Source organism: Aphelocoma coerulescens, chromosome 23, assembly GCF_041296385.1.
Source record: "Aphelocoma coerulescens isolate FSJ_1873_10779 chromosome 23, UR_Acoe_1.0, whole genome shotgun sequence".
Taxonomy (NCBI): Eukaryota; Metazoa; Chordata; class Aves; order Passeriformes; family Corvidae; genus Aphelocoma; species Aphelocoma coerulescens.
Genome location: NC_091036.1, coordinates 6,659,895 through 6,682,715, shown reverse-complemented (window position 1 = coordinate 6,682,715; position 22,821 = coordinate 6,659,895). Strand labels below are relative to the sequence as shown.

Sequence of the window (22,821 nt, the reverse complement as noted above, 5' to 3'; positions counted from 1 at the left end):
AGTTAGGGGTTAGAAAAATTTATTTACTCTTCTGGTAACAGGAACTGCTCATTTACCAGGAAGAATGATGCCATCATACTGTGAAGGGAAAAGAAAAAAAAAAGAACCAAGTGAGAAATCACCGCCAGGTAAAGGTGCAGTGCTGCTGTGCAGAAAACTCGAGTCACAGCAGTCATTCCAAGGCACCAGCCAACACTAACACGGACGAGCAGATTTCCTGCAGCCAGCTGCCTCTGTACCTTTGTGCTGTGCTGCAATGTCCAAGGGGGCTGTGCTCAGAGAAGCATTAAGCTCTGCTCAGCAGCCCCCTGAAACAAGCAGCCACACGCTCCACAGGCTGGTCTGACCAGTCCCAAAATCTGGGCCCTGAAGGTACCTGTGCCACATTAAGCACAACCAGGCAGGATGGGGGGAAAAGGAATCCAGCAAGATCAGGCTGGAGGCCTCCCTGCACAGGGTATGGCCCACGTAGGTCCAGGCAGAGTGGAGAGCCCTCAGGCAGACTGTGCACACTTTTCACCTCTTCAAAACTACCAGCAGCTCTGAGATTTCCAACCCAGCTTTCAGCAGCACCCATTCATTATCCAATTATTCATTTTATGGAGAGATAAGCACAAGAACTTGTTTTATTTGGGGATCTCTCCATCCTCCAAGTGTGGCAGCTGAGCCTGGAGCTGTGTCAGACCCACAAATCTTAACCCTGCCTTGTCACTCATGAACCACGAACCCTCCAAAACTGCGGGAGCCATTTACACAAGAGCTGGTAATTCCTTCCAGCTCTCCTGCCAAGAGCTGCTCTCTCAGTTCAGCACACCCAAAAAAGCACAAACAGCTCAAACACTTCTGCTTAGTAGTAGCAGCTTCTACTGCTCTGGGACAGTAAAAATCTACAATTTAAGCACTCATCAAGATCTCCTCCTGCCCAGTGATTTGCTCCAGCTTTTCCATGAGGCATTTTGCTGATCCTTGCTAGGAAACTCTCAGGATACAACAATAAAGACGGACTGTACCTTTTGCTGGAACCAGCGCATGGCTTCCTCCTTCCCAATTCTGTGCTTGGCCCCGATGTTGCCAGTCCTGCGTTTCTTGTCAGCGATGCTGAAGCCCGGCCTGCCCAGCACCTGCAGGATGAGGCCAACAGCACTGCTTCATCCTGGCATTTACTGGTTTTCTTCAACTAAACAGCTGTCTAGGAGGGAAGCTTGGAATTTCCTCATCAGTGATGCCTTGCTGCACTTTCTTTCCCCAAACCCAGCCCAGCTGTTTCAGTGCTATCCCAGAGTCACAGTCACAGCAACAGGATTTGTTTCTGAAGAGGCTTTGTGAGGTTTGTCATAAATCAGGGGTTTTATGGCAGCTCTGGGAATCTCTAATTAGACAAACATCAACAAAATCCAAATCTCTCTTCCAGCACTTGGCAGGAAGCCCATGGGAGCCAGTTCTTGTTCTAGGCTCCTTCTGGAGCTTTCCCCCAAGCCCAGGAAACAGGGAATACTCACCACGTAGAAATCCAGGCCGTAGATGCCGATACTGGGATCGTATTTAATCCCCAGATCGATGTGTTCCTGGATTCCAAAGCCAAAGTTCCCGGTGTCTGAGAAGTTGTTTTTTCTCAACTCGTATTCTCGCACCTGAAACGTTGGTTGTTGGTCACTATTTTGTTCCTGACTGGAAGCAGAATTAAAACTCCTGCTACCAGACCCCCAACTTGTTCACAAGCTAACGAGTCTTTATCTCTAAAATTTTACTCCCCCAGCTTACTCCTAAATCCCAGCAGCAAAGACTGAACCCCAAAACAAATCAGCTGCTGCACCAATTAGTTATTAAATAAGAAACAGCACACAGATAAAGAGTGTGAACCTTCCTGCCCATGTATCTGACCTGTACCTAGATCAGGTGCAACATTTCGGAGCACACACTCTGAAAAAGAGTTCTGTTCTTCCCCAAACCAAAGATCCAGCCCAAAATTCTCACCTTCAACCCCTTCTCCAGAATCTCCTCTGCTTTGGCCCCGCGAACCGTGCAGTGAACAGCGATTTTCTCGTTTCTCCTGATCCCAAAGGACCTCACCGTGTATCGGGCTGTAGGCAGCAACAGTTACACTTAGGGGACAGTCAGAGAATTCCCACCCGGGAATTCAGAGTTCTGAGCTTCTGAAGCCCAAATAAATTCAAAGGCATTAGAAAGAACCGAGGCAGCACCACGTTCCCTGTTTAGGGATGTTGGCAGAGCAGCAGCCCGAGTTTGGAGACACAACTGAAATGACACAAACGTGCACCAACCCCTGAATATTTAAGCCCCCCAACTCTCCAACAGCTCTCCCAACACCGGCTCTGCCAAGGAGCCCCTTCCCGGGAACCGCGCTGCCGCTGCACCCACCGGAAAGGAAGGAAAACAACCGGGAAAACCACCAGGGCTCCTTCGCAGCCCCTCACCTTTGGAGAAGACGGGGGTCTGCCCCGTAAGCTGCTCCAGCACTTTGGCAGCGCGGGTGAGCCGATCCCCGCTCTCCCCGACGCAGATGTTGAGGCAGAGTTTGCGGATCCGCAGCTCCCGCATCGGGTTCTCCTTCTCACCTTGGTCTTGCTGCGAAGAGACCACACCGGGGGTAACCGAGGGTGCCCGGGCCACAGCCCGCCGCTCGCCCCGGCAGCCCCAGGACGGTTCGCCAGGGGTCCGCAGAAAGGCTCCCGCAGCCGGACACCGCGCCCCGCTCCCCGCCGGGGCCCAACGCCGGCGCCACGGCTCCTTCTCGAGCACCGCCGCCACCGGGCGGGCCGCGGCCTGTCACGGCAGCCGCTCCCACGGAGCGCCCCACCGGCTCCTCCGCGCCCATCCCGCCCCCGCGGCTCTCCCGCCGGCCTTCCCCGCTCCCGCCCGCATGGGCGGCGCCCGGACGAGCCCCGCCGAGCGCGGATGGCGGCGGATAGAGACGGCCCGGCCCGCTCCCGGCCCGCCACTGCGGCACTCACCGCCATGATGGAGGCGGGGAAGAGGCGGGCGGCGCGCGGCCGCGGGGGGTTATGGGAGGGCGCGGCGCGGCGGCGCCCCCTGGCGGGCGGAGGGCGGCGTTGCCACGGCAACCGCGGGCCTGTCATGGCTCCGCCATCAATTAATGCTCATAATTGAAAACAGAGTCCAATACAGCAACAACGGGAAATTGTAATAGTAATTGTAATTAACTGAGAGAGGAAAAAACAACCCAAACAAGTGGTGCACAATGCAGATGCTCGCTACCCTTTGGCTGGTGCGAGACTCCCTTCCCGAACTCAGATCAGCCCCAGTTTCTATCCTGGGAATGACTTTCCATGTGTGGGATATCCCTTTGGCCAGTGCAGGTGAGATGTCCCGGCTACACTCCCTCCCAGTTTCTTTTGCGAACCCCCTCACTGGCAGAGCACGAGACCAAAAAAGTAGAAAAAGAAGAAATAAGAGTTCTTGACTTAGGATGGACATGACTTCGCAAAAACCCAAACCAAAGTCCATTCTTCCTTGGAGCGAGGATCAGGGGAAGTCAGGTGCAGATCCCCAGAGCACTTGTGGTTTAATACAGTTTAATTCATTGGCTGTTCTCACCCAAACTCAAACCCCCAGCAGCGGCTTTGGTGGGAGATGCTGCGCCAGGTGTTGGAGCTGCTCTCAGTGAGTGTAGGTACCAGAGCCTCTCACCCCCTCACTGCCCCAAATTCCTTGAACCAGACCTGGGAACGCAGTCCAGTTTCACTTCACTCTTTCAGGAAAGCGTTGGTGGGTTTCAGGAGCTCTGTCTGGAATCTGGGTTCTCTTTCTGTGCCATTTGGGAGGACTGCAGCCCATTCCCTGCTGCAGTCAGGGGGGAGCAGAGCTTCCCAGCTTCTCTGGCAAGGGGGCAGGCCAAACCCACACCACTTTGGAGTCCAAACTGCTCTTCATTGGCCACATCCTGAGCAGAAAATGCCTTCAGTGAGGCTCACAGTCAGTAAGGATGGCACCAGCTCAAGGCTTTCCCTGTTTATCTCCTTTGCCTGCCTCCCCAGAGCCGTGCTCAGGGCTGCCAGCCCAAGCTCTGTAATGCCATCAATTATTTTTTGCCCCAGTTGCTTCTAAGCAGGGATGAAGGATAAATGAATAATCAGCTTGTCTCATTAAGGAGAGAAAAAAAGTGTCAGGAGTCTCTGCGCAGAGGGTGTGAAAAGCCTCTGGTTAAAAAGTAACATTGCTGCTTCGTTACGGATTTACTTCATCTAAGAACAGCTTTGCTGGAAATAGCTGCGGGCTGGGCTGGCTCCCAGCTTGCCAGCAATCCGCGGATCCCATTTGGGATCTGTCCATGCTGCACGGCTCCTTCCCATGGCAGAGGCTCAGGGCACTGCAGCCAGCCCGGGCCAGGGGGAGCAGAGTGAGACCCGGAGCAGGACAGAGGTGGCTGAAGGTGCTCCCCATCCCCCTGCGCCCCTTGCCAAGCCCGTGGCTCTCTCTCCACAGCAGAGAGAGTCCTGGGTGGTCCCGCTGCCAAAGGCTGTGGGGAAGATGAGGCTGAAGGGGTTGAGGGCTGCAGAGAGGAAGAAGGAATTGCTCCAGCCACTCTGGGGATCCTGGGGGACTTAGAACAGAGCTCAGTGGTGTCACCTTTCCCTTTTACGCCCCAGAGCTGCCGCCCACTTCATGGCATTAACTCATCCCACCCTCTGCCCCTGACTCCTGCCAGCAGCAGAAGAGCTTTGCTCAGCTCTGGACACAGAGTCAGAGAGTCCTGGAATGGTTTGGGTTGGACCTTAAAGCCCATCCAGTGCCACCCCTGCCATGGCAGGGACACCTCCCACTGTCCCAGGCTGCTCCAGCCCCAATGTCCAGCCTGGCCTTGGGCACTGCCAGGGATCCAGGGGCAGCCCCAGCTGCTCTGGGCACCCTGTGCCAGGGCCTGCCCACCCTCTCAGGGAAGAACAGCCAGACTCCGTCTTATTGCAGAGACATTTCCTACCTTGGCATTTCTGTGCTGAATTCAGGAAGTTTCCTGCCTGGCACAGAGCTTCCCACTCACCCCACTCCCTCGACCCTCTCCCCATCTCCAAATATGTCCAGATGGGTCCCATGTGGAGCTCTTCCTGCTTTCTGAGTCATCCCTGTGTCCCCAAAATAGTACAGAGCTCTGTTTTGCCAGGTGCTACAACGCATTTGCTTTAGGAGAGGGGGTGGGCTTGGTGTCATTTTTGATTCAGTGCAAAGAAAAGAATCCATTGCTGAGAGCAGGTTTGGTTTTTTTTTTCCCAGGGATGTGCTGTTGCTTTCTGACCCCAAGTTACCTGACTGGTGAGAAGTCCAGCTGCAGTGGGAACAATAATCCCTGCCTCTATGCCAAAGGTATTTGTGATTCCCAGCAGGAATCCTCCATCTCTGGGGAGAGAGAGAGCAAAGACTTCCTGAGCGAGGCAGGGAGGGAACTGCCACAAGGAGGGAGAGGAGTGGGTGCTTCCCGTCCCTTCCCTCACTGCAGGAATACTGCCTGCAGGGCTGAGCAACGTTAGGATCGTCCCTGCAAGAGTGGGGGGGACCTTTAAGCCTTTATTTCACCCCTTCCAAAGCCAGCAGCTACAGAAGAGGGAAGAGTAGAAGTTGCAGAGGCCTTGTGGGACTGGGAACGGGAAGGATGCAGAGCCAGGGAGGGCACAGAGGTCAGACTCCCTGGCCTGGGCACGACATCCATGTGGTTGATACCGAAGCCTGCCCCTGTCATGCTGATTACTGTCAAGGCCAGCGTGAGAAGGACCTCAAGGGCTGTGGAACTGCAGCCAAGGTGAGGCACAGCCACCAGGAGGGCGGCTGGGAGGCAGCAGCATCCCTTGGGAGGAAATGGGAAGTGTTTTATAACAGGCCACGCAAGTGCGTTGGAAAGGCTGGGTGGCAGATGAAGGCTTGTCCTTACTCAGTGCTGAGAAAAGCTTCCTGACGGGTGCCGTGCCAAGCACCCGCCTCTGCAGGAGGAAATCAGCCAGCAGCCCGGCCAGGATGTGCCCCAGCCCATTCCCAACACACAGCAGGGCAGAGAGGATGCAGTGCCACGTGGACAACGCGCAGGCAGCGGCCTCGCGAATTCCCCCGTGTCCCGGGGCGGGGAGCGGGACGCAGCCCCACGCTGCCGCCAGATTTGGGATTCCTGGGCGGGACCGGGAACGGCGGGGCTCGAACCCGCGGCTCGGGGCCAGTCCCGGGGCCACGCCCCCCACGCCAACCGCGCCCCTGATTGGTCCCGCCCCGTCAGGCCCCGCCCCTCCCTGCCGGCGGCGGGTCATGTGACTGGCCAAGATGGCGGCGTTCAGGACGGCGGTGCCGGTGCTGGCGCTGCTGGGGCTGTGCCTGGGCCCCGCGGCCGCCGTCACGCCCCTGGTGATCTGGCACGGCATGGGTGAGCCGGGAGCCCCCGCCAGCGGCCTCGGGGGCGGCGGGGCTTGGCTGGGGGCCGAGCAGGCCCGAGGGGCGCTCGCTCCGGTGTCCCCCTCCTCCGGACTGCCGGTGTCCGCGGAGGCCGGGAGGTGCTGACCGTGCTCCGCCGGCAGCTGGCGGTCCCGTGGCAGCGGGGGCTCGTGGTGTGTTTGTGGAGGTGAGGGCCGGGGCCGCGGCGTGGTGGTGCAGCCCGGTGCTCTCTCTCGCAGGAGACAGCTGCTGCAACCCGGTGAGCATGGGCTACATCCAAAAACTAGTGGAGAAAAAAATCCCAGGGATTTACGTCCTGTCTCTCAAGATCGGGAGCAACCTGATCCAGGTAAGTCGGGTGTCACTCGGGTGCCTGCGTGCCGGGGGTGGGGCTGGAGTTGCTGCAGTTCCTGGCTTTAACAGGATTCCACAAGGATTCCCGCTGCGCTTTCCCTGCTGATTTTTTATTCTCACTGAGGTAAACAGCCTCGACAGGTAGAACCCGATAAAGTCCAGCTAATACCTGCAGAAAAGCGCTGGGGGAAAACAAATCCCTGACCTAAATTGGATTAATATGCAAATCCTCTGATTAGCACACTCCAAGCACTGCAGGTAATACTGCAGGGGGGGGCTGGATGCTGTGCTGAGGCAGAGCTTTCTCCCTGGCCGTGCTTCTTGGTCTGCAACCATTTATTTGCTTCAGTGTAATCAATTACACACTCCATGGGTCCTGACAGGTTTTTTTTTTGAGTTCCTATGGAATTTCTTTAAATAATGTGCAGTGTAGGTGCAGTTTTCTGGGTTCTGGAGAAGGCTGATTTTTAATTTTTATATGTATGAACAAAATCTGAAGAGATTCAAGTTGTGCAGAAGTTTGGGGAAGTGTCACTGTCCCACATGAGGCCGTTTTGCCAACCAGGGCAGGACATGGTAAGGGGAAGTCTCAAGATTGGAATTTCACTTCCGTCCCTGTGAAAGCTCAGGTCCTCCTTCAAAACCACAACTGTCACAGTGACCTGCTTGCAGAGCTTAAAATAGCAGCAGCCATGGCAAAGGTACCAATGATCCATCCTGATCTGATCCCTCAGGACATGGAGAACAGCTTCTTCATGAACGTGAACGATCAGGTGAGCGAGGTGTGCAGCCAGCTCGCCACGGACCCTCGCCTCAAGGGAGGCTACAACGCCATGGGCTTCTCCCAGGGAGGCCAATTCCTGTAAGTCTGTGCTCCTGCTCCAGCTCCAGGAACTCCTCTTGGCTTCAGGTCTTCATTTAAGACCCTTTGGAAGTGCTCAGCACACACAAACTGCTGAACTCCTAAAGGCAGGAGTGCTCCAAAAGGGGCAGGTTGTGTTTTCCTGCAGCCCCGCTCTTGCAGGCGGGGTTCAATCCCTCAGCAAGTGTTACACAAGTGCCCAAGCCCACGCAGAAGCTGCACCTGTGGCCTGGGCATGCTTTGCTCAGCTCCTTCCTCTTCCCCCACAGGAGGGCCGTGGCCCAGAGGTGCCCTTCTCCTCCCATGCTCAACCTGATCTCCATCGGGGGACAGCACCAAGGTAACCTCCCCTGCAGCTGTCACACCTCCCAGGCACCTTTTGGGGCTCCCTCCTAAACTCTGGTCGTTGTTTTATGAATTAAATTGTCCCTTTGTTCTTGTCTGGGTCTGGTGATCTGTTTGGCCCAGTCAGTGTTTGCTGATTTCATTATCTTGATCTTGCTTAACTGGCAGTGGAAAGGGACCTCTGTAAGTAGATGGCTTCACGGTCTGGGTGGGATTCTTACACACCTTGGGAGCACCTGGGATGAGTTGTTTTGGGAGGAATTTCTACAGATTTGTGAAACTGAACCTTCTGGGTCACAAGGGTATTTTACAATCTGGAATGCCAAAGCCTCAAGGAAAGGGAGATAGGAAATGGAATTAAGGAGGTGTGTAGTTAAGAGTGGCTGGCAACGAATCAAATACTCTCCCCTGAGAAGTTCCACAGCTCCTTGAGCGTGTTCCTTTGTAGTGGAGTGGGAAGACCTGTAGGGAGCCATGCTCCTGGGAGCACAGCAGGTGAGCTGGACAGCATCCAGCACTCCCCCTCCATTATCTCTGCCACAGCTCCGGGCCAGCAGGGCTGTCTAACGAGCTCCCAGGGCTAAAAGCTGCCTGGTAGCCTGGGTAATTCCTGCTCCTGCTCTGTAAGAGGTGGTTCTTGGGCAGCAGCAGGGATTGAGGGATCCCAGTTTGGCTGACTGGGCTGTGTCCCTGCCCCAGGGGTGTACGGCTTCCCACGCTGTCCCGGGGAGAGCTCCCACGTCTGTGACTGGATCCGAAAAACCCTGGATCTGGGAGCCTACACAAAAGCTGTGCAGGAGCAGTGAGTACATCCCTCAGAGCAGGCCATGGGAGCAGCTGTGGGATTCCAGGCTGATCCTTGGTTTCTCCCCTCTGCAGCTTGGTGCAAGCAGAGTATTGGCATGACCCGCTGAAGGAGGAGGACTACAGGAAGAACAGCATCTTTTTGGCTGACATCAACCAGGAGAGGGTAAGGACAGTGATGACTGTGAGCAGGAGAGCAGAAGCCTGTGAAGGGCAGGCTCAAGTTGAAGAGCAGGCAGTTTCCCTGTCTCTGGGCTCTCCAGTGGTTTGGATCTGTTCTTTTGCTTCCACCCAGGGCATCAACGAGACCTACAAGAAAAACCTGATGGCTCTGAAGAAGTTTGTGATGGTGAAATTCCTCAACGATACCATGGTGGACCCTCCGATCTCGGAGGTGAGGAAGGCAGGGGCAGGTTTTGGGGCTTCCTTGTTTCTGGTTTGTCCTTTGGCAGCAGAACTGGCGGTTGCTGAGGGGCAGGCTGGGCCTGACAAACACAGGCCTGATACTGCCCTGCCTCTGCTCAGCTCCTGGGAGCCCTCAGCAGCTGTTCTCTTGTTTTTCCTCCTGGCAGTGGTTTGGGTTTTACAAAAGTGGCCAAGCCAAGGAGACCATCCCGCTGCAGGAGACCTCGCTGTACAAAGAGGTGAGTTCTGGGGGCTGGGGGCTTCTGCTGTGTCCCCTCTTTAGTGTCCCTGGGACCCCACAGCTCTGCTCTTGTCGCTCCTGGGGCATTGCCTCCCCCTGCCAGGAGCTGTTTGTTTGGGAAGGCATTTCCCTCCAGCCATTCCTGGCACTGGTGAAATCCAGGGACTGACACTGGTGCTTCCTGCCTGGCTCAGGATTCCCCTCAGTGTGTGTTTCATGAGCTCTGCTCCTGTTAAAAGCCGTGCTGCAAGAGTCCCCCGAAATCCCTTTTCCCCCTCCAGAGGTGGAATCTCCCCCTTGTCTCTGCAGGATCGCCTGGGGCTGCAGGAGATGGACAAAGCAGGGAAGTTGGTGTTCCTGGGGGTGAAAGGGGATCACCTGCACTTCTCAGAAGAGTGGTTTGACAGCACCATCCTCCCCTTCCTCCAGTGAAGCTCCTCTGGGAGCACTGGGGGAGGGTTTTTCACTGTCACTAACACCAGCTACTGTGCAACAGCACTCGGTGCATCCAAGCCTGCAGGGATTTGGGGAAGGGGAACAAGAGGAGGTTTAGCTCAGCAGGATTTAATTCCAGCCCCATCTGGGCTGAGCCTTGCACTGACTCCAGCCTGCACAGGGCCTGGTAAACCGACCTCAGTTCTCAGAGCTGTGGCTGAGCTGGTCCCTGGTGAGGGCAGAAGGATCAGCTGTGCCAGAGGTTTGTTCTCCATCCCCTGTTCCTGCAGGACACACTGGCAGTATTAACCCAACTCACTCGTGCAGGGATCAGCAAGACCTTCATGGCAGGGGAGTTATGTTACAGCCTATCCTTCAAGATGGGGAAAAACACCAAATTGAGGGGTTTCTGGGGGAAAAAAAGAGGGTTTGGAGTTCAGCAGTATTAACAGCTTGAACAATTTTCAACTAATGGCTTGGTTTATGTTTTGTACAACTGAAATCAATAAAGAACTTTCCATCTAACCAACTAAAAAAAAAAAAAAGATTGGACAACTACTGACTGTGATTGGAGGGGAGTTGAGGAAAGTCTGGGAAACTCTTCAAAGGAATCAAGGCAGGGTCAGGCAGAGAGGGGCATCTTGTCCTGCCTGATCTCCTGGGTGCCCCCAAAAAGAGACAAGAGCCACAGTAATGAGCAAGTTGGCATTAACTTTATTCTATCTTCTGTATAATCTCAAGTACATAAGAAAGGTTCTTCCACAAGCCTCAGGAGAAGACAAGTACAAGTCACAGGACAGTTTCAAAATAAAAAAAATTTGCATAATTTTTTTTTTTTTTGTAAGTTTTGTACTAGAGAAAAAAGAACATTGACACTTTACAGAAGAGATGCATTTAAGATATGCTTATGCCACCCGAGGCGTTGGAAGGATGAAGGTCAAAGCACGTGCAGCTCCCTTTATGGGTCAGTACAGTACTGTGTGAGCCACCACTCTGCTCCAGGGCCCTGGAACAGAGGCTGCGAGCCTCCACCAAAATCAAGAGCCAAACAACAGGGGGCAAAAAAGGGGGGAGGGTTCATTTTGTGGGGGCTGATTGCAAATGAGGAAGAGAGCGATGAACCGACTTGATCCAACTCGGGTATTTACAACTCTGCACTACTGACCTGGAATGGAGGAGGCCCTTCCTCTGGGGAAGGGGACAGGTTCAGAAGAACCGTCCTGGAAGACTGAACCTGAGTTCAGCTGCTCCAAGAAGGAAGCCCTGGGGCAAAGGTTCCCTTGTGAAGGTGGAGGGCTCATGGAGTAAGAGGTGCTCAGCTCCAAGCTACCAGCCAGGCTGCCGGGTGACACCGCTGCAGCCTTCCTGTGGCACTGGGTAATGGAAGCCTCCTGTCATGGCACAATCAGGAATGCACTGAGCTAGTGGGAATGATGGAAGAGAAATCGGGGTGGAATTGGCCCAGGTCCTCAGCCTTTGGTCCGACAAAACCGTTCCCATGTCCTGTGATGCCACCAACTGCTCCAGAGAGCTGGAATGAGCAGCTTCCAGGACCTTCCCAAAACATCTGCCATAGCAGCTGGGTACTGTGGACTCCGACAGACACCGTTACTCGTTAAAAAGGGGACAACATTCCTCTCACATGAACAGTTTTGCTTAAAGGCAATACAAAAACAACACTCTGAAAGCCAACTGCCAGGACTGGCTGTGAAGTTCACCGAGACTCTGATCGATTGGTGCAGTTAGATGGGACAAGGGGAGAGAAAAATACACCTTCCTGCTGACAGAGGTGGACAATCACTGACCCGCCACCTACCCCAAGCCCCAGGCAGAGGAATCTCAGTGACGGCAGGCAGCTGTGTCTCTCGGGTAGAAGAGAAGCAGTTTGAGAGCAGAAAGGTACAAGAAATCTAAGAGAATCATCTGAAAGCAGATTTGTCCCACAGCAGGGCCAGGGGAGGGCGTGAGCCTTGGAGCTTTTCGGCTTAGCCAGCGATTTCTGTCACAGTGGTAACCAACTTCTGACCGTTCCACACTGTCTTGAACTGTTCTGGGACAGGGAATTCAGTCTGGAGGGTAAAAACCAGAAATCTGTTGTTAAAAATCAGTTTATGACTGAGATTAGTAACCACTCCCACTGCTTCAGGCAGTTCTTTTCTTAGCTTTGTGCTCTGGTACCTCCTGTACCACCACTGGTGCCTGTTCTGCCCCCAAGAGATCCTGAGGAAGAAGCAGCTCTCCCAAACCAGCAATAATCTTATTTACAGACAACCTTTTCTGCTGTTTTTTTTTCTTTATCACAACCTCTGACCTCTATAAACGATCCCTCCACACCTCCCTGTAAGCACCACTCCCTGCAGGGCTTTATCAAACCCCAGCTCCTGCATGCCCCAGGCCCAAGCAGAGCTGCAGAAGGATCCCAAAGCAGCACTTACAAAGTCCCCCCCCTCGGCGGGGATGAGGACGTTCATCTCCGAGGACTTGGCACTGACGATCTCGCAGTCGAGGGAGCTCTTGCTCAGGTACACGTGGCACCCATCTGTCTTGTTGATGGAAATCGTTGGCACTTTACCCATGACCTGGCAGGGCCAGAGCAGAATTAGCTAAAACTGGACAACCAGAGCATTTTTTGGGGTGTTTTCTTTCAAGGCAAGAGGTTTGACTCCAAGCCCTCCCTGTGGCAGACGCACGAGATTCAATATTGCCACCTTCAGTAAAAACCCAAAGTTAATTTCTTGTTCTGATCTCTTTAGAACAAAACCTGAGCCAACACTGGGCAAACTGACCATCCCAAATCAGATGCCCAAACCAAACTGGAATAAATCCTACTGCTGGCCTCCTGCTTTGGCAGCCAAACGTGCTTGCTACCTCACAGAGCCTCAGCTCTTACCCCAAGCCCTGAAACAGCTCAAAGAGACAAATTTCAGCCCTTTCCCAAGGGACTGATGGTGTTTCATGGATATTCTCCACAGCTGCACATTCCTGGTCTGGAAATGCAACTGCTCCACACCCAGCAGTGAGAACAGGAACTCACCTGAACTTTAACATCCCTGCTGTTGATGATCTCTACAATGCCCACCACATCATCAAACACCAGACCCAGCTTCTTGCAGTTATCTGCAAAGAAAAGCAGATCAGGGCACAAAGATTTTGGAGGCTTCAGCTCCTGCACACACACCAGCAGGCAGAAGCAGCTTGCAGAGTTTTCCTCACTCACCGAGGGTGATGGAGTTGATCTTGCCTTTAATTTGGAGTGTGCTGTTTGTGCACTTGAAAACATATGCTACCTGCTTCAACTCTGTGTCACTGATGACCAGGTTAGTGGCATTCTCCTGGTTTTCCTGAAAAGGCAGGGCAAACGCATTTCATTTTCTGAATGCAGAGCAATGAATCCACTCAAATCCCTTTAAAAACAAACAGGAGCCTTCAGGCTGGTGCCTCTTAGGAGAAAGGTCTCCAGAAGAGCCTCCTTCCCTGCTCCAAAGCTCCCACCCCTCCAACCCACTCCTGCCAGCACCAGGCACTCACCACTCTCCACTTTTTGCCTTCCAGTTCTAGCAATGGAGGTGCCTTCGGGGAGGGATTAGCATTACAGGCTGGTTTGGGAGCAGTGAAAGGTTTGGGGCCGCTTCTCACGGGGCCCCCTTGGTTCTTCAGGGCTGGATTCTTGTGGGTTTTCATGTCATCTGAGACGTGCCTTAAGCCTGCAAGAGAGGGCAAACCTGAGACCCAGCTCCCCTCCAGGAGTGCAGCTCCACAAACACCAAACATCAGTGCTTACAAAACACAAATAAACTCCCTCTTTGTAAGTTGAGCCCAAGTGTGAGTGACAGGAAGGGAAGGAGGAAGCAGGAAATGCTGGTGCAATATTGACAAGAACACAACGTGAACCACAGAACCAGAGCGTGCCAGCTCTTCCATTCTGCAGCTGGAAGAAGCCCTGAGCCCAGCACCTCCTGTCCTGATGTGCTCACCAGGTAACACAAAAAAGGGGAAAGTTCTGCACAAACAACAGCTGCAAAATCACACTTTTTGTGCCAGAGACACAGAGGCAACCAAAGGGCTCAGCCTCCATTCCAGCTAGAGGCTCATGTCGTGTTACATTTGCCAGAAGAGGGTGAGAATTCTCCCCCAAATGTGCTCACTTTGTCCTGGGAAGGCACTGCCCCAGCTGCCAGCCCCAGACTGGGACCAGATGGGTTTTTATGTATTTCCTAAGCAGGTGCATTGAGGGACAGCAGGAAAACAAGGACCAGCAGCAGAGCAAGGACCAGCAGCAGAGCAGCTCCCTCCCTCCCTGTGCCCCTCCACGTACCCGAGGTGATCCCTTCTCCCCGGTTGATCTGGGCGAAGAGCGCGGAGCGCGAGGCTGAGTCGTCTGTGCTGGAGCTCACGGGGGCAGGAGGAGGGGGAGGCCCTGGAGGTGGGGGTGCAACCCCAGCCGGGGAGGCAGGTGGTGCTTTAGCCCCTTCTGTGGCTACAGGACCCTGGAAGAGCAGGGAAGAGGAAAGGCACTCGAAGGAGCTCCGTTTGTGCGGCGGTGACCCCGCCAGGCTCGCCCCGCAGCTCCCTGCTGGAGCCAGCACTCACTGTTTTGCTCCAGGTCAGCCCTGTGGTGTGGTACTCTTTGATGTAGGCCTGCAGCTCTGTCCAGATGCTCAGATAAGCTTTCACCCAGTCCACTTGCTTTTTATCTCTGAGGACACACGGAGATCAAAGAAGGAGGAGTTAAAGGCCAAGGAAAGCAGCAGTGGGCAGGTGCTGGAGCAGCCCCTGCACACCCAGCTGGCCCAGTTCAACAACATCCCTAAGACAAAGGTGAACTTACACATCCTTGTACTCCTTGAGGATCCGGTTGGTGTAAAACATGGCAGCATCAGTCATTTCCTTCACGTAGGGACCAGGCTTTGGGGCCTAGAGCAGAAAGAGCACACTGGCACCAAACAGCCCACCAGGGCTCTCCTCACCAGCCCAAGGAAAACCCCTCCCCACTGGAGCCCTTACCATGGCCACCCAGCCCAGGGCTGGGATGCTCTCGCTGACTGCTGACAAGTGATTGAACAGTTTGCTGCCACGGTTCTTCTCCCTGAAATTCTGCACGGCCTGGATCTGCTCCGAGATGGGTTTGAGCAGCTCTGAGAACGCATTCTGCACAACAACACACAGGGACAGCAGCAATTAAGGAGATTAATTCGCACGGCTCTGGAATGGCTGCACAGCTGAGGTGATGGGTCGCTCGCAACAAGATTCTAACTGGCACAAGTGACTGCTACAGCTCCTGCCCAGGCCTGGCCCTCTCCAAGCCCAGCTTGGTCCCACAGCCCAGCTCCTCCAGGGCTGAAGTCAATGCTCCCATCAGATTGGTGCTGTGGGAGAACGCCAAGAACTGTGACTCATGTTCAATCCAGGAGACACTGACAAAGCTTGTTAGTAACGAGGACAGAAATAGCATTTGCCTTTCCTGGGTTCTTTTGTTCCAGGACAGTTTGTTAAATCTTTCCCCCAGCCTCAGAGAAAGGGGTGCTGGGCAGGTCTGGCACCTACAGCCTGCCCCACAATCAGAGTCACAGCAAGTTCAAAGGTCACCCCTATCAAGCCAGACTTCAGGATTCCAGTCATTTCTCAAGTCAATCCTTTAGTATTTGGAGGGTAAAAATTTGTTCCTGTGTGCTGTTCCCTTGGAATGCTGACTGGAAGTGCCAGAAGTGCTCTGGGGTCAGAGCACAGCAAAGAGCCAGATCCATGTTTCCAGAGACGCCTCTTAGGCAACTTTTCCTTCTTTTAGCGTCGGAAAGTCTCCTGCTGGTGGCAGCAGAGAGGGACAAATTTGGGCAAAACTTGCTTTTCAAAGCCTCAGCTTCTCCTTTTGCTGCCCTTTCCTCTGTTTAGATGAAAACTGAGAGGTCCCAAGCACCTCTGGCCAGGCCACACTTTCGGAAACTGCAGCCCAGCAGCACATTTCAGTCACAGGAGGGGGAAATTCTTCACCACAAGCACTGAGAGTTCACACATTTTGCATTTTAAACTGGCTGCTCCAGAATTAAGACTCCTGCCAGACAACCTGCACAAAGAGCTACCCTAGATTAAGGCTGTTCTTTGTTCATAATCCTTTATTTAAATAACGTGTCCGTGGGATTTAGAAGCAGATTCTCAGGCTAGAGGCTGCACAGAGCTGCATCCCAGCAAGCCTGGTGGGACAGAACAACCCTCCAATGCCAATTTTGGGGGAAAAGACACAGATCTATTTAGCAGTGAATAGGAAAGGAGCACAGAAATCCAGCTCCCACAATGTAACAGTAGAAGCCATGACCGAGTGAGGTAATAACTGCAAAGAAAAGCAAGGTGGGATCCTGTTGCTCAGGAAAAACAGTTCTCAGCAGGGAAAAGCCAATGCATTCAGGATCAGATTCTCAGCCACACATCCTGCTGAGAAGCAGCAGCCCAGGGTCAAGTGTTAAATTACCTGCTAAGGACAAATCAATCCTAAAAGCCCAGCGATTATTCAGAGGCCATTGAGCAGAGACAAGCAGAGACAAGTGTCTGTTCTGCTCCTGGAGGAGTCTGATGCCTGAAAGTCTCTGAGCATCACATAATGAGAAGCACGAGCTACACAAATGCCAGGGTGGCTCCTGGCTCCGACAGGATCCTGTCTGCAGGTTCTCAGGGAGCACTGATTGAGCAGAACTGGTGCCAGGTGAAACTCGAGACACCCCCAGGCTGCTCTGACAGCTCCACAACACTTGTTGCTGTAACAACTGGAAAATGCCAGTTCTGCAGCTCTCAGAACCAACATCCAGGACTCTGCCCAGTTGGGGAGCACCCAGAGCTGTTCATGCCTTCAGCAAGTGTCCCCAGTCCTCCTCTAGTTCCTCTTTTGGCCCAGCTGTGACAGCCCAGGTTCCCCCTACACTCACAGCCACCCCTGACCCCGAGGGCAGAGGTTTCTGATTGCTGATTTACCCCACTCACCTCTGCTGGCTGCTGATGCTGAGATGCCACCACCAGAAGAGCCCTCTCGCTCATCAAGCCTGCATGGACCATCTCAGCCTGAGGACAGACACAAACATGAGGGAGATTCCCTCGTGCACGTTAACAGATCATCCCACTGCCCGCAGTGAGGAGCCAGGCACTCTGATCCCAAAGGTCCAGGAGAAACCCACCCCCAGAGAAACCTCACCAGAGTGCCACAGCTCAGGGCTGGGGAGTTTTCAGGCCTCCTAAAGGAGGTCTGTACAGAGCCAGGCATTTAAGGATTTCCAGGAGCAGCTTTGATTCATCGTGTGTGTGTAGGTGGCAATCTGCTGGAGGTTACCAGGGTGTCTGCTTTGAATCCTCAGGGGTTCTAAAGATCCTGGGATACAGTGCTAGAGGAATGCAGACTCTGACAGCCAACTTGGCCCTTCCAGCCCTAAGGACAGGCAGCACTTCTAGAGCAGAGGGAGAACACGAGTCCTTACGTGCTTCTGCACATCCCCGCCGACTTCTTTGCTGATCTTGATGTACTCGGCCACCGGCCCGGCCAGAAGGGCATCGAAGGCCTGCACGTACTGAGCCACTCCTGTGGGGAAGGAACCGGAGCACAGGGATCACCAGGAGCATCCCACAGGCTGCCACACCCCCAGGGCTGCACCTCCCACCTGCAGGAGGCTCAGCCCAGAGCTGAGGAAGTGCTGCAGCCACAGAGTTTTTATCTTCACAGGGCAGCAACCGCAGCCCCAGCGCCTGCGCAGGAGCTGCTGCCAGCCTCGCTTCCCCCTCCCCAGCACTGCCCTGGGAGGGGCTTTGGGCCTTACCTTTGGCAGAGGCCTCTCCACACCTGCCAGAGCCTTGGCACACGGTCTCCAGGCGCTCCACAGCCTTCTCCAACCGCTCGACCAGCCTCTCCATGTCTGCTGCTGTCCACAACCTGCACGGACAGGAGACAATTACCTCCGTCCTCAGATGCCACAGAGAGTTTATGGCTGTGTGGGACAAGCTCTACCAGTTCCAGAAGAATCATTCCTGCCCAGCTCTGCGCCCTGATGACGGCCAGCAGCGTACCCTCACATTAGCAAAGACAGCTGGGTTACACAGCAGCCCCGTGCTGTTGCCACACTCGCTCCTTAATAGTTTCTATTCCATTTTAAGGACTCCTTACATGTGTGAGGACATAAAACTTCCACCTTCTAACCCTGCAGTGACACCACTCTGCACGCAAAGGTCTGCCCAGGCTCTTGCTGCACTCAGCTCCTGGCCAAAGTCTCAGCTGTGACCACACAGCTCAACTGCTTCACTGGGATCTCACATGCTCCAGGGGAAAACTACGGGCTTTGAATCTCCAAATGCATCTGGAAGGACCTCCTGGAGTCCTGAATTCCCCCCAAGAGCATCTGTAAGGCCAGCATCACTCCAGCACAGAGCCTGAGCCACCCTGGCACACGCCAAGGGGAGCAGCTGCACGAGCTGAGGTGGCAGAGCTGCTTCTGCAACAACGCGCCCCTGTTCTTCCTCTGCAGCTCTGGTGTCTGCAGAACCTCCTCTGCAGCCACTGCACAGGAAAGACACTCAGGCACACAAGTCATTTGTGGCATCTCATCTGGAAAAAGTCTTAAAAGTCGTATAAACTTTCCATTAATTACTGCTTTGCACCAAGCAACAAGGCAAGTCATGCTCCCAGCACAGTAATGCCCAGGGAATGCAGGGAGGGAGCAGCAAAGTCACCAATGGCATTTTTATCTTATCACCACTCATCAAAAGGTTTTACAGCATGAATCACGATGGTGGCCTGGACACAGCTTTCTTCTCAAGTGCTTGCTGCAGCCTGCAGAAGCTCAAACCCCTGCCTGGAGGAGGGGATCCTTCCCAAAACACTCCCTAGAATGCTCAAAGAGGAAGGCAGGGTTTTCTCAGCTGAACTGACACCGGATCCCCTCTGAGAGGAAACCTCAAGTTCTCACTCGAGTTTTGCTTTTGTTCACAAGCCCTCTCAGCCCTGCTTCAAAGTGCACGTTTTCACCTAATTCCCAGAGGATGTGGGGCACATCCAGCATTAGTCATGAGCCCAGCACTGATGTCACAAGACAAACAAGGCCGTTTTCCACCCCTCTCCTGCCTGCCTGCATCAGGAGAGGCAGCTCAGCCGTGGGGGGCAGGGGAGAGGCCACCCCCCCTTCCAAGAGGAAGAGAAGCGGTTTCCTCCCCTGTCCAAGAGTGAGCCAGAGGACAGACTGCACATAAAACTGGGCAGCAGCGACTGGATGGCTTCCAGACACACAGAAAGAGTCCAGAGAAGCTGAAACTCCACGGCAGTCACCCCTGTCATCACAGTAATGAACAGCTCTGCTTCTTTAATTCTGTGCAATGTAGAAAGCCCGACCGCAGGATCCTCCGTTCCCTGCTGCATCCACGTCTTCCCGTGGGAGCACAGCCAAGAAAGAGCCGGGCTCTGCCTCCCCCGCTCCCAGCACGCTCAGAAAGTGTGGGTTTTTCCCCCAAAAGAGCCACCTGTTAAGGAAGCAGTGCCAGGAGAGCAGCGAGGCGGAGGGATGTGGCACAGGGAAGGACACCGGGCACACAAAGCCGCCGTTCTGCACCGCTGATCCCCCACCACATTCCAGGCGAGGCTCTAATCTGATCAGCCCCATTACCCAGCCGCAAACTGCAGCTCAGATCAGGATTACCAGGCAGAAAGTCCAGATGGAAGGCTGCTTCCTACCCCCAGCACGCTGCTGCAGGGAGCGCATCCCCTCAGCTCTGGCTGGCATTCATGTCCCAAAACCACAGCGCTCCTCGGGACTCGCATTCCTTGCACTCCCCCTGCCATTTGACAAGTCCCTCCTTGTTTTTCCCGAGCCATGAACTCCCAGTGCTCGATTCCAGCTCTGCAAAACCTGGTGCTGTCCGGCAGATGGTGAACTCATTTTAATTTCCTTTTAATGGGTGGCATTAGGGCAACTTAACAGATAAGTCAGTTGGTAAATTGGCAGCTAAATGAGAGCTAAGTGCAGGCAACCCGAAATCCTGGATCTCAGTCCCTCCTCTTGACTCACCCTCCCTGTGCTCTTTGCCCTGTGATCGCAGCTATTTCTGCTGCCTGGATACCTACATGGAATGAAATAAAAAGATTGAGCTGTAACTAAATCAGAGTTTTGCAACCCAGAGGTTCACGTTTAGTAAGGAAAATAAAAACAATCACAAAGTGGACCTGCCTGGACTGCATCTAAACAGTGTTTTGTCTACTGGGCTGTTTCAGTGTAAAATAATTGGACAGAAAGTGACAAATTGACTTCACAGGTCTCAGTGCAAACAACCTCTCTCATCTCCCTTCTCGGAAGAGGAAGATGAGACATGCAGATCAGTCCAGGAGTCATTTTTGTTCTGCATATCACCCTGTGCTCCAGAGGGATGAGGGAAACTTTTCCAGCTCCCTGTGCAGGGTTGGAGTTCTCTGCCAGAGTGGAGATGCAGCTCTCCCTCCCGGGACCACAACACAGGATTTAAATCCAGGTCTTGTTTAAATTCAATTGAACTTTGATGACCAATGGAGCGGAAGCAGCAAACACACATTTCACCCGCGGCCAGAGGGGCCGTTCCTTTTCACAGCACATTTGTTCATCTATCAACTGCCCTTTATTCCCATCACAGCCTGGGAACACGGCTCTGGACACGGCTCTGGACACGCTGTGCCACGAACAGGCTGCACCCACAGCCAGGCTGAGCAGAGCAATCAAAGGAAGGGATTTTATTGGTAAAAACATCGGTTACCCCAAAGGCAGCCCTGCACATCACAGCAAGAGGAGCTTCCTGTTTGGGGAACATCAAGGAGCTGACCTGTGCCAGCCTCAGAGCGAGCAAATTCTCATAAAACCACCATAAATGAAATTATTTGCTTGCCTGAGACAGCACATTAACCTGAGCCCTTTCTTAGACATTCTGGAAGACACAAATGTTGGTTTTATAGCCCAAGCAAGTCAAACCTACGCTTCTGCTCACACCGAGCCCGACAAACTGCTGTCAGCACCACGGAATTTGCATCAGCTACTTCCTGTTTCTACAGGCAAAAGAAATAAAGATGGGACAACTAAATTAGGAACATACCACAGTTTATTTCTGAGCTGACACTGGAATATCTCAGGGGATCAGCTACCAGATGAATTCCAACATTTATATCTGCCAAAAGCCCAAAGAATTTTTTTCTTTTTTTTTTTTCTTTTTTTTTCTTTAAACAGTTCAGCTCATCAAGGCAGGAGTCAAATGCCTGAATTTAGCCAGTGGTCAGGAGCAGCCATGAACACAAGACAGCTATTGCTGGTCCCAGCAGCTGCCAGGACAGAGATCTCAGCTGTTTATAGTCCAACAATACTTGCTGACATTGCGCCAGAACCCGTGGTGGCTGCTCCTGCTATTTCAGATCCACTTTATTTAGAAAACCAAGAGTGCTTTAAAAAAAAAAAAAAAAAAAAATCCATCTGGCCCCTATTCCAGCTTTCCCATATAACAAATCCTCCTGGAGCCATTAAAAATGTTATTTGGTGTTTTACTCACGTGTTAAGAGGTGGTTACAGCTCGGCACCGGAGCAAAGGCTCCTTTTTCAGCACAATTATCTGAATTAGGAGGTTTGCACTTGCCAGCCTCTGTTGCTACACTCTTCTCACTTCCTTTCCCTGTCAGGGTGATGAATCCACCAGGGAAGCAGCTAAGGATCTGGGATCTGAGCTAAATTGGATGCAGCACCAAGCTCCATATCAGGAATTCCGAGCATGGAAGCTGCTCAGCATCCCTCCTTGTGCCTGCTCCAGCACGGGCCGCTTGGCTGAACTTTCTGCATGAATAATAGGGGGTATTTTTGGCTTTCAGAAAGCTCAGCAATATTCCAGGGACACAAGGATCGTCTCTGGAAGAGAACGGGCACACACAGCAGTGTCTTGATGCCACGGATTCCTTGTTTTTCAGGGCATCTACAGCGCAGCTCTGGGGGAATTCCAGAACCCGACGTGCAAAACAACCCTACCATTATCATTTTTCCACTTCACTATCACGAAATCCAAAGGAATCACACATTTATCCCATCCTAACCACCCGCAAAACGCAGAGGAGGAACCAGCAACAGGCTGAGCACAGGAACCACCCCGGAGAGATGGAGACGGTACCCGGGGTGTGGAGCACAAAAATCCTCGCTCCAGGCTGCGGCAAACCGGGGAACAGCCGGATCGGTCACCCGGCCCTCCCCGGTTACCGACCCGCCCCGCCCGCTCCTGCAGGGCCCGCCGGTAACAGCCCCGCGGGGGAGCGCGCACCGTTCTGTGCCCAAATTAACCCCAAATCACCGCCTTTAGGGCATCTACCCTCGCAACCGGGCCCCTCCAGCCTCCCGGCCCCCGGGATCCCCCAGCCCGGGCGGGCGCGGACCCCTGCCCCGGGTAGGGCTCACGGGCCCGGCGGGGAGCGGCCGCGTTCCTCCGCTCCCCGCTCACGGGCCGCGGTACCGCCCCCGGGGCCGGGCCGTGTCCCGGTACCGATCCCCGCTCACTCTCACCCCCGGGGCCGGGCCGTGTCCTGGTACCGATCCCCGCTCACTCTCAGCCTCGGGGCTGGGCCGTGTCCCGGTACCGATCCCCGCTCACTCTCACCCCCGGGGCCGGGCCGTGTCCCGATCCTGGTGCCGGTCCGCGCTCACTCTCAGCCGCGGGTCTGGCCGTGTCCCGGTGCCGGTACCCGCTCCCTCCCTCCCTCAGACGCGGCCGTGTCCCGGTGCCCGCTCCCTCCCTGCCTCAGACGCGGCCGTGTCCCGGTGCCCGCTCCCTCCCTCCCTCCCTCAGACACGGCCGTGTCCCGGTGCCCGCTCCCTCCCTCCCTGCCTCAGACGCGGCCGTGTCCCGGTGCCCGCTCCCTCCCTGCCTCAGACGCGGCCGTGTCCCGGTGCCCGCTCACCTCGCGCCGCTCCCGCTCCGCCGCTCCCGGCGCCGCCCAGCCCCGCCGCTCCCGCTCCGCCGCTTCCGGCCCCCG

General features: G+C 54.3%; 3 protein-coding genes across 3 annotated transcripts; 1 reads left to right on the top strand and 2 right to left on the bottom strand.

Annotated features, from left to right (window-relative positions):
* Nucleotides 1-2: 2 nt before the first annotated feature.
* On the bottom strand, nt 3-3,038 carry RPL11 (ribosomal protein L11). The gene is made up of 6 exons (XM_069035949.1): nt 2,973-3,038; nt 2,436-2,586; nt 1,975-2,081; nt 1,500-1,631; nt 1,011-1,121; nt 3-78 (listed from the first exon to the last, which is right to left on the bottom strand). The coding sequence occupies exons 1-6, from the start codon at nt 2,976-2,978 to the stop codon at nt 49-51; spliced, it is 537 nt and encodes a 178-aa protein (XP_068892050.1). The 5' UTR covers nt 2,979-3,038; the 3' UTR covers nt 3-48.
* Nucleotides 3,039-6,265: 3,227 nt separating this feature from the next.
* Nucleotides 6,266-10,445, top strand: PPT1 (palmitoyl-protein thioesterase 1). Its single transcript, XM_069035948.1, has 9 exons — nt 6,266-6,382; nt 6,630-6,739; nt 7,479-7,606; nt 7,876-7,946; nt 8,651-8,753; nt 8,831-8,921; nt 9,051-9,149; nt 9,328-9,399; nt 9,711-10,445. The coding sequence occupies exons 1-9, from the start codon at nt 6,283-6,285 to the stop codon at nt 9,831-9,833; spliced, it is 897 nt and encodes a 298-aa protein (XP_068892049.1). The 5' UTR covers nt 6,266-6,282; the 3' UTR covers nt 9,834-10,445.
* An 85-nt stretch (nt 10,446-10,530) lies between these two features.
* On the bottom strand, nt 10,531-22,821 carry CAP1 (cyclase associated actin cytoskeleton regulatory protein 1). The gene is made up of 13 exons (XM_069035947.1): nt 22,747-22,821; nt 17,630-17,742; nt 17,294-17,394; nt 16,806-16,883; nt 14,841-14,984; nt 14,665-14,750; nt 14,427-14,532; nt 14,152-14,323; nt 13,365-13,540; nt 13,054-13,177; nt 12,871-12,953; nt 12,272-12,415; nt 10,531-11,905 (listed from the first exon to the last, which is right to left on the bottom strand). The coding sequence occupies exons 2-13, from the start codon at nt 17,721-17,723 to the stop codon at nt 11,822-11,824; spliced, it is 1,392 nt and encodes a 463-aa protein (XP_068892048.1). The 5' UTR covers nt 17,724-17,742; nt 22,747-22,821; the 3' UTR covers nt 10,531-11,821.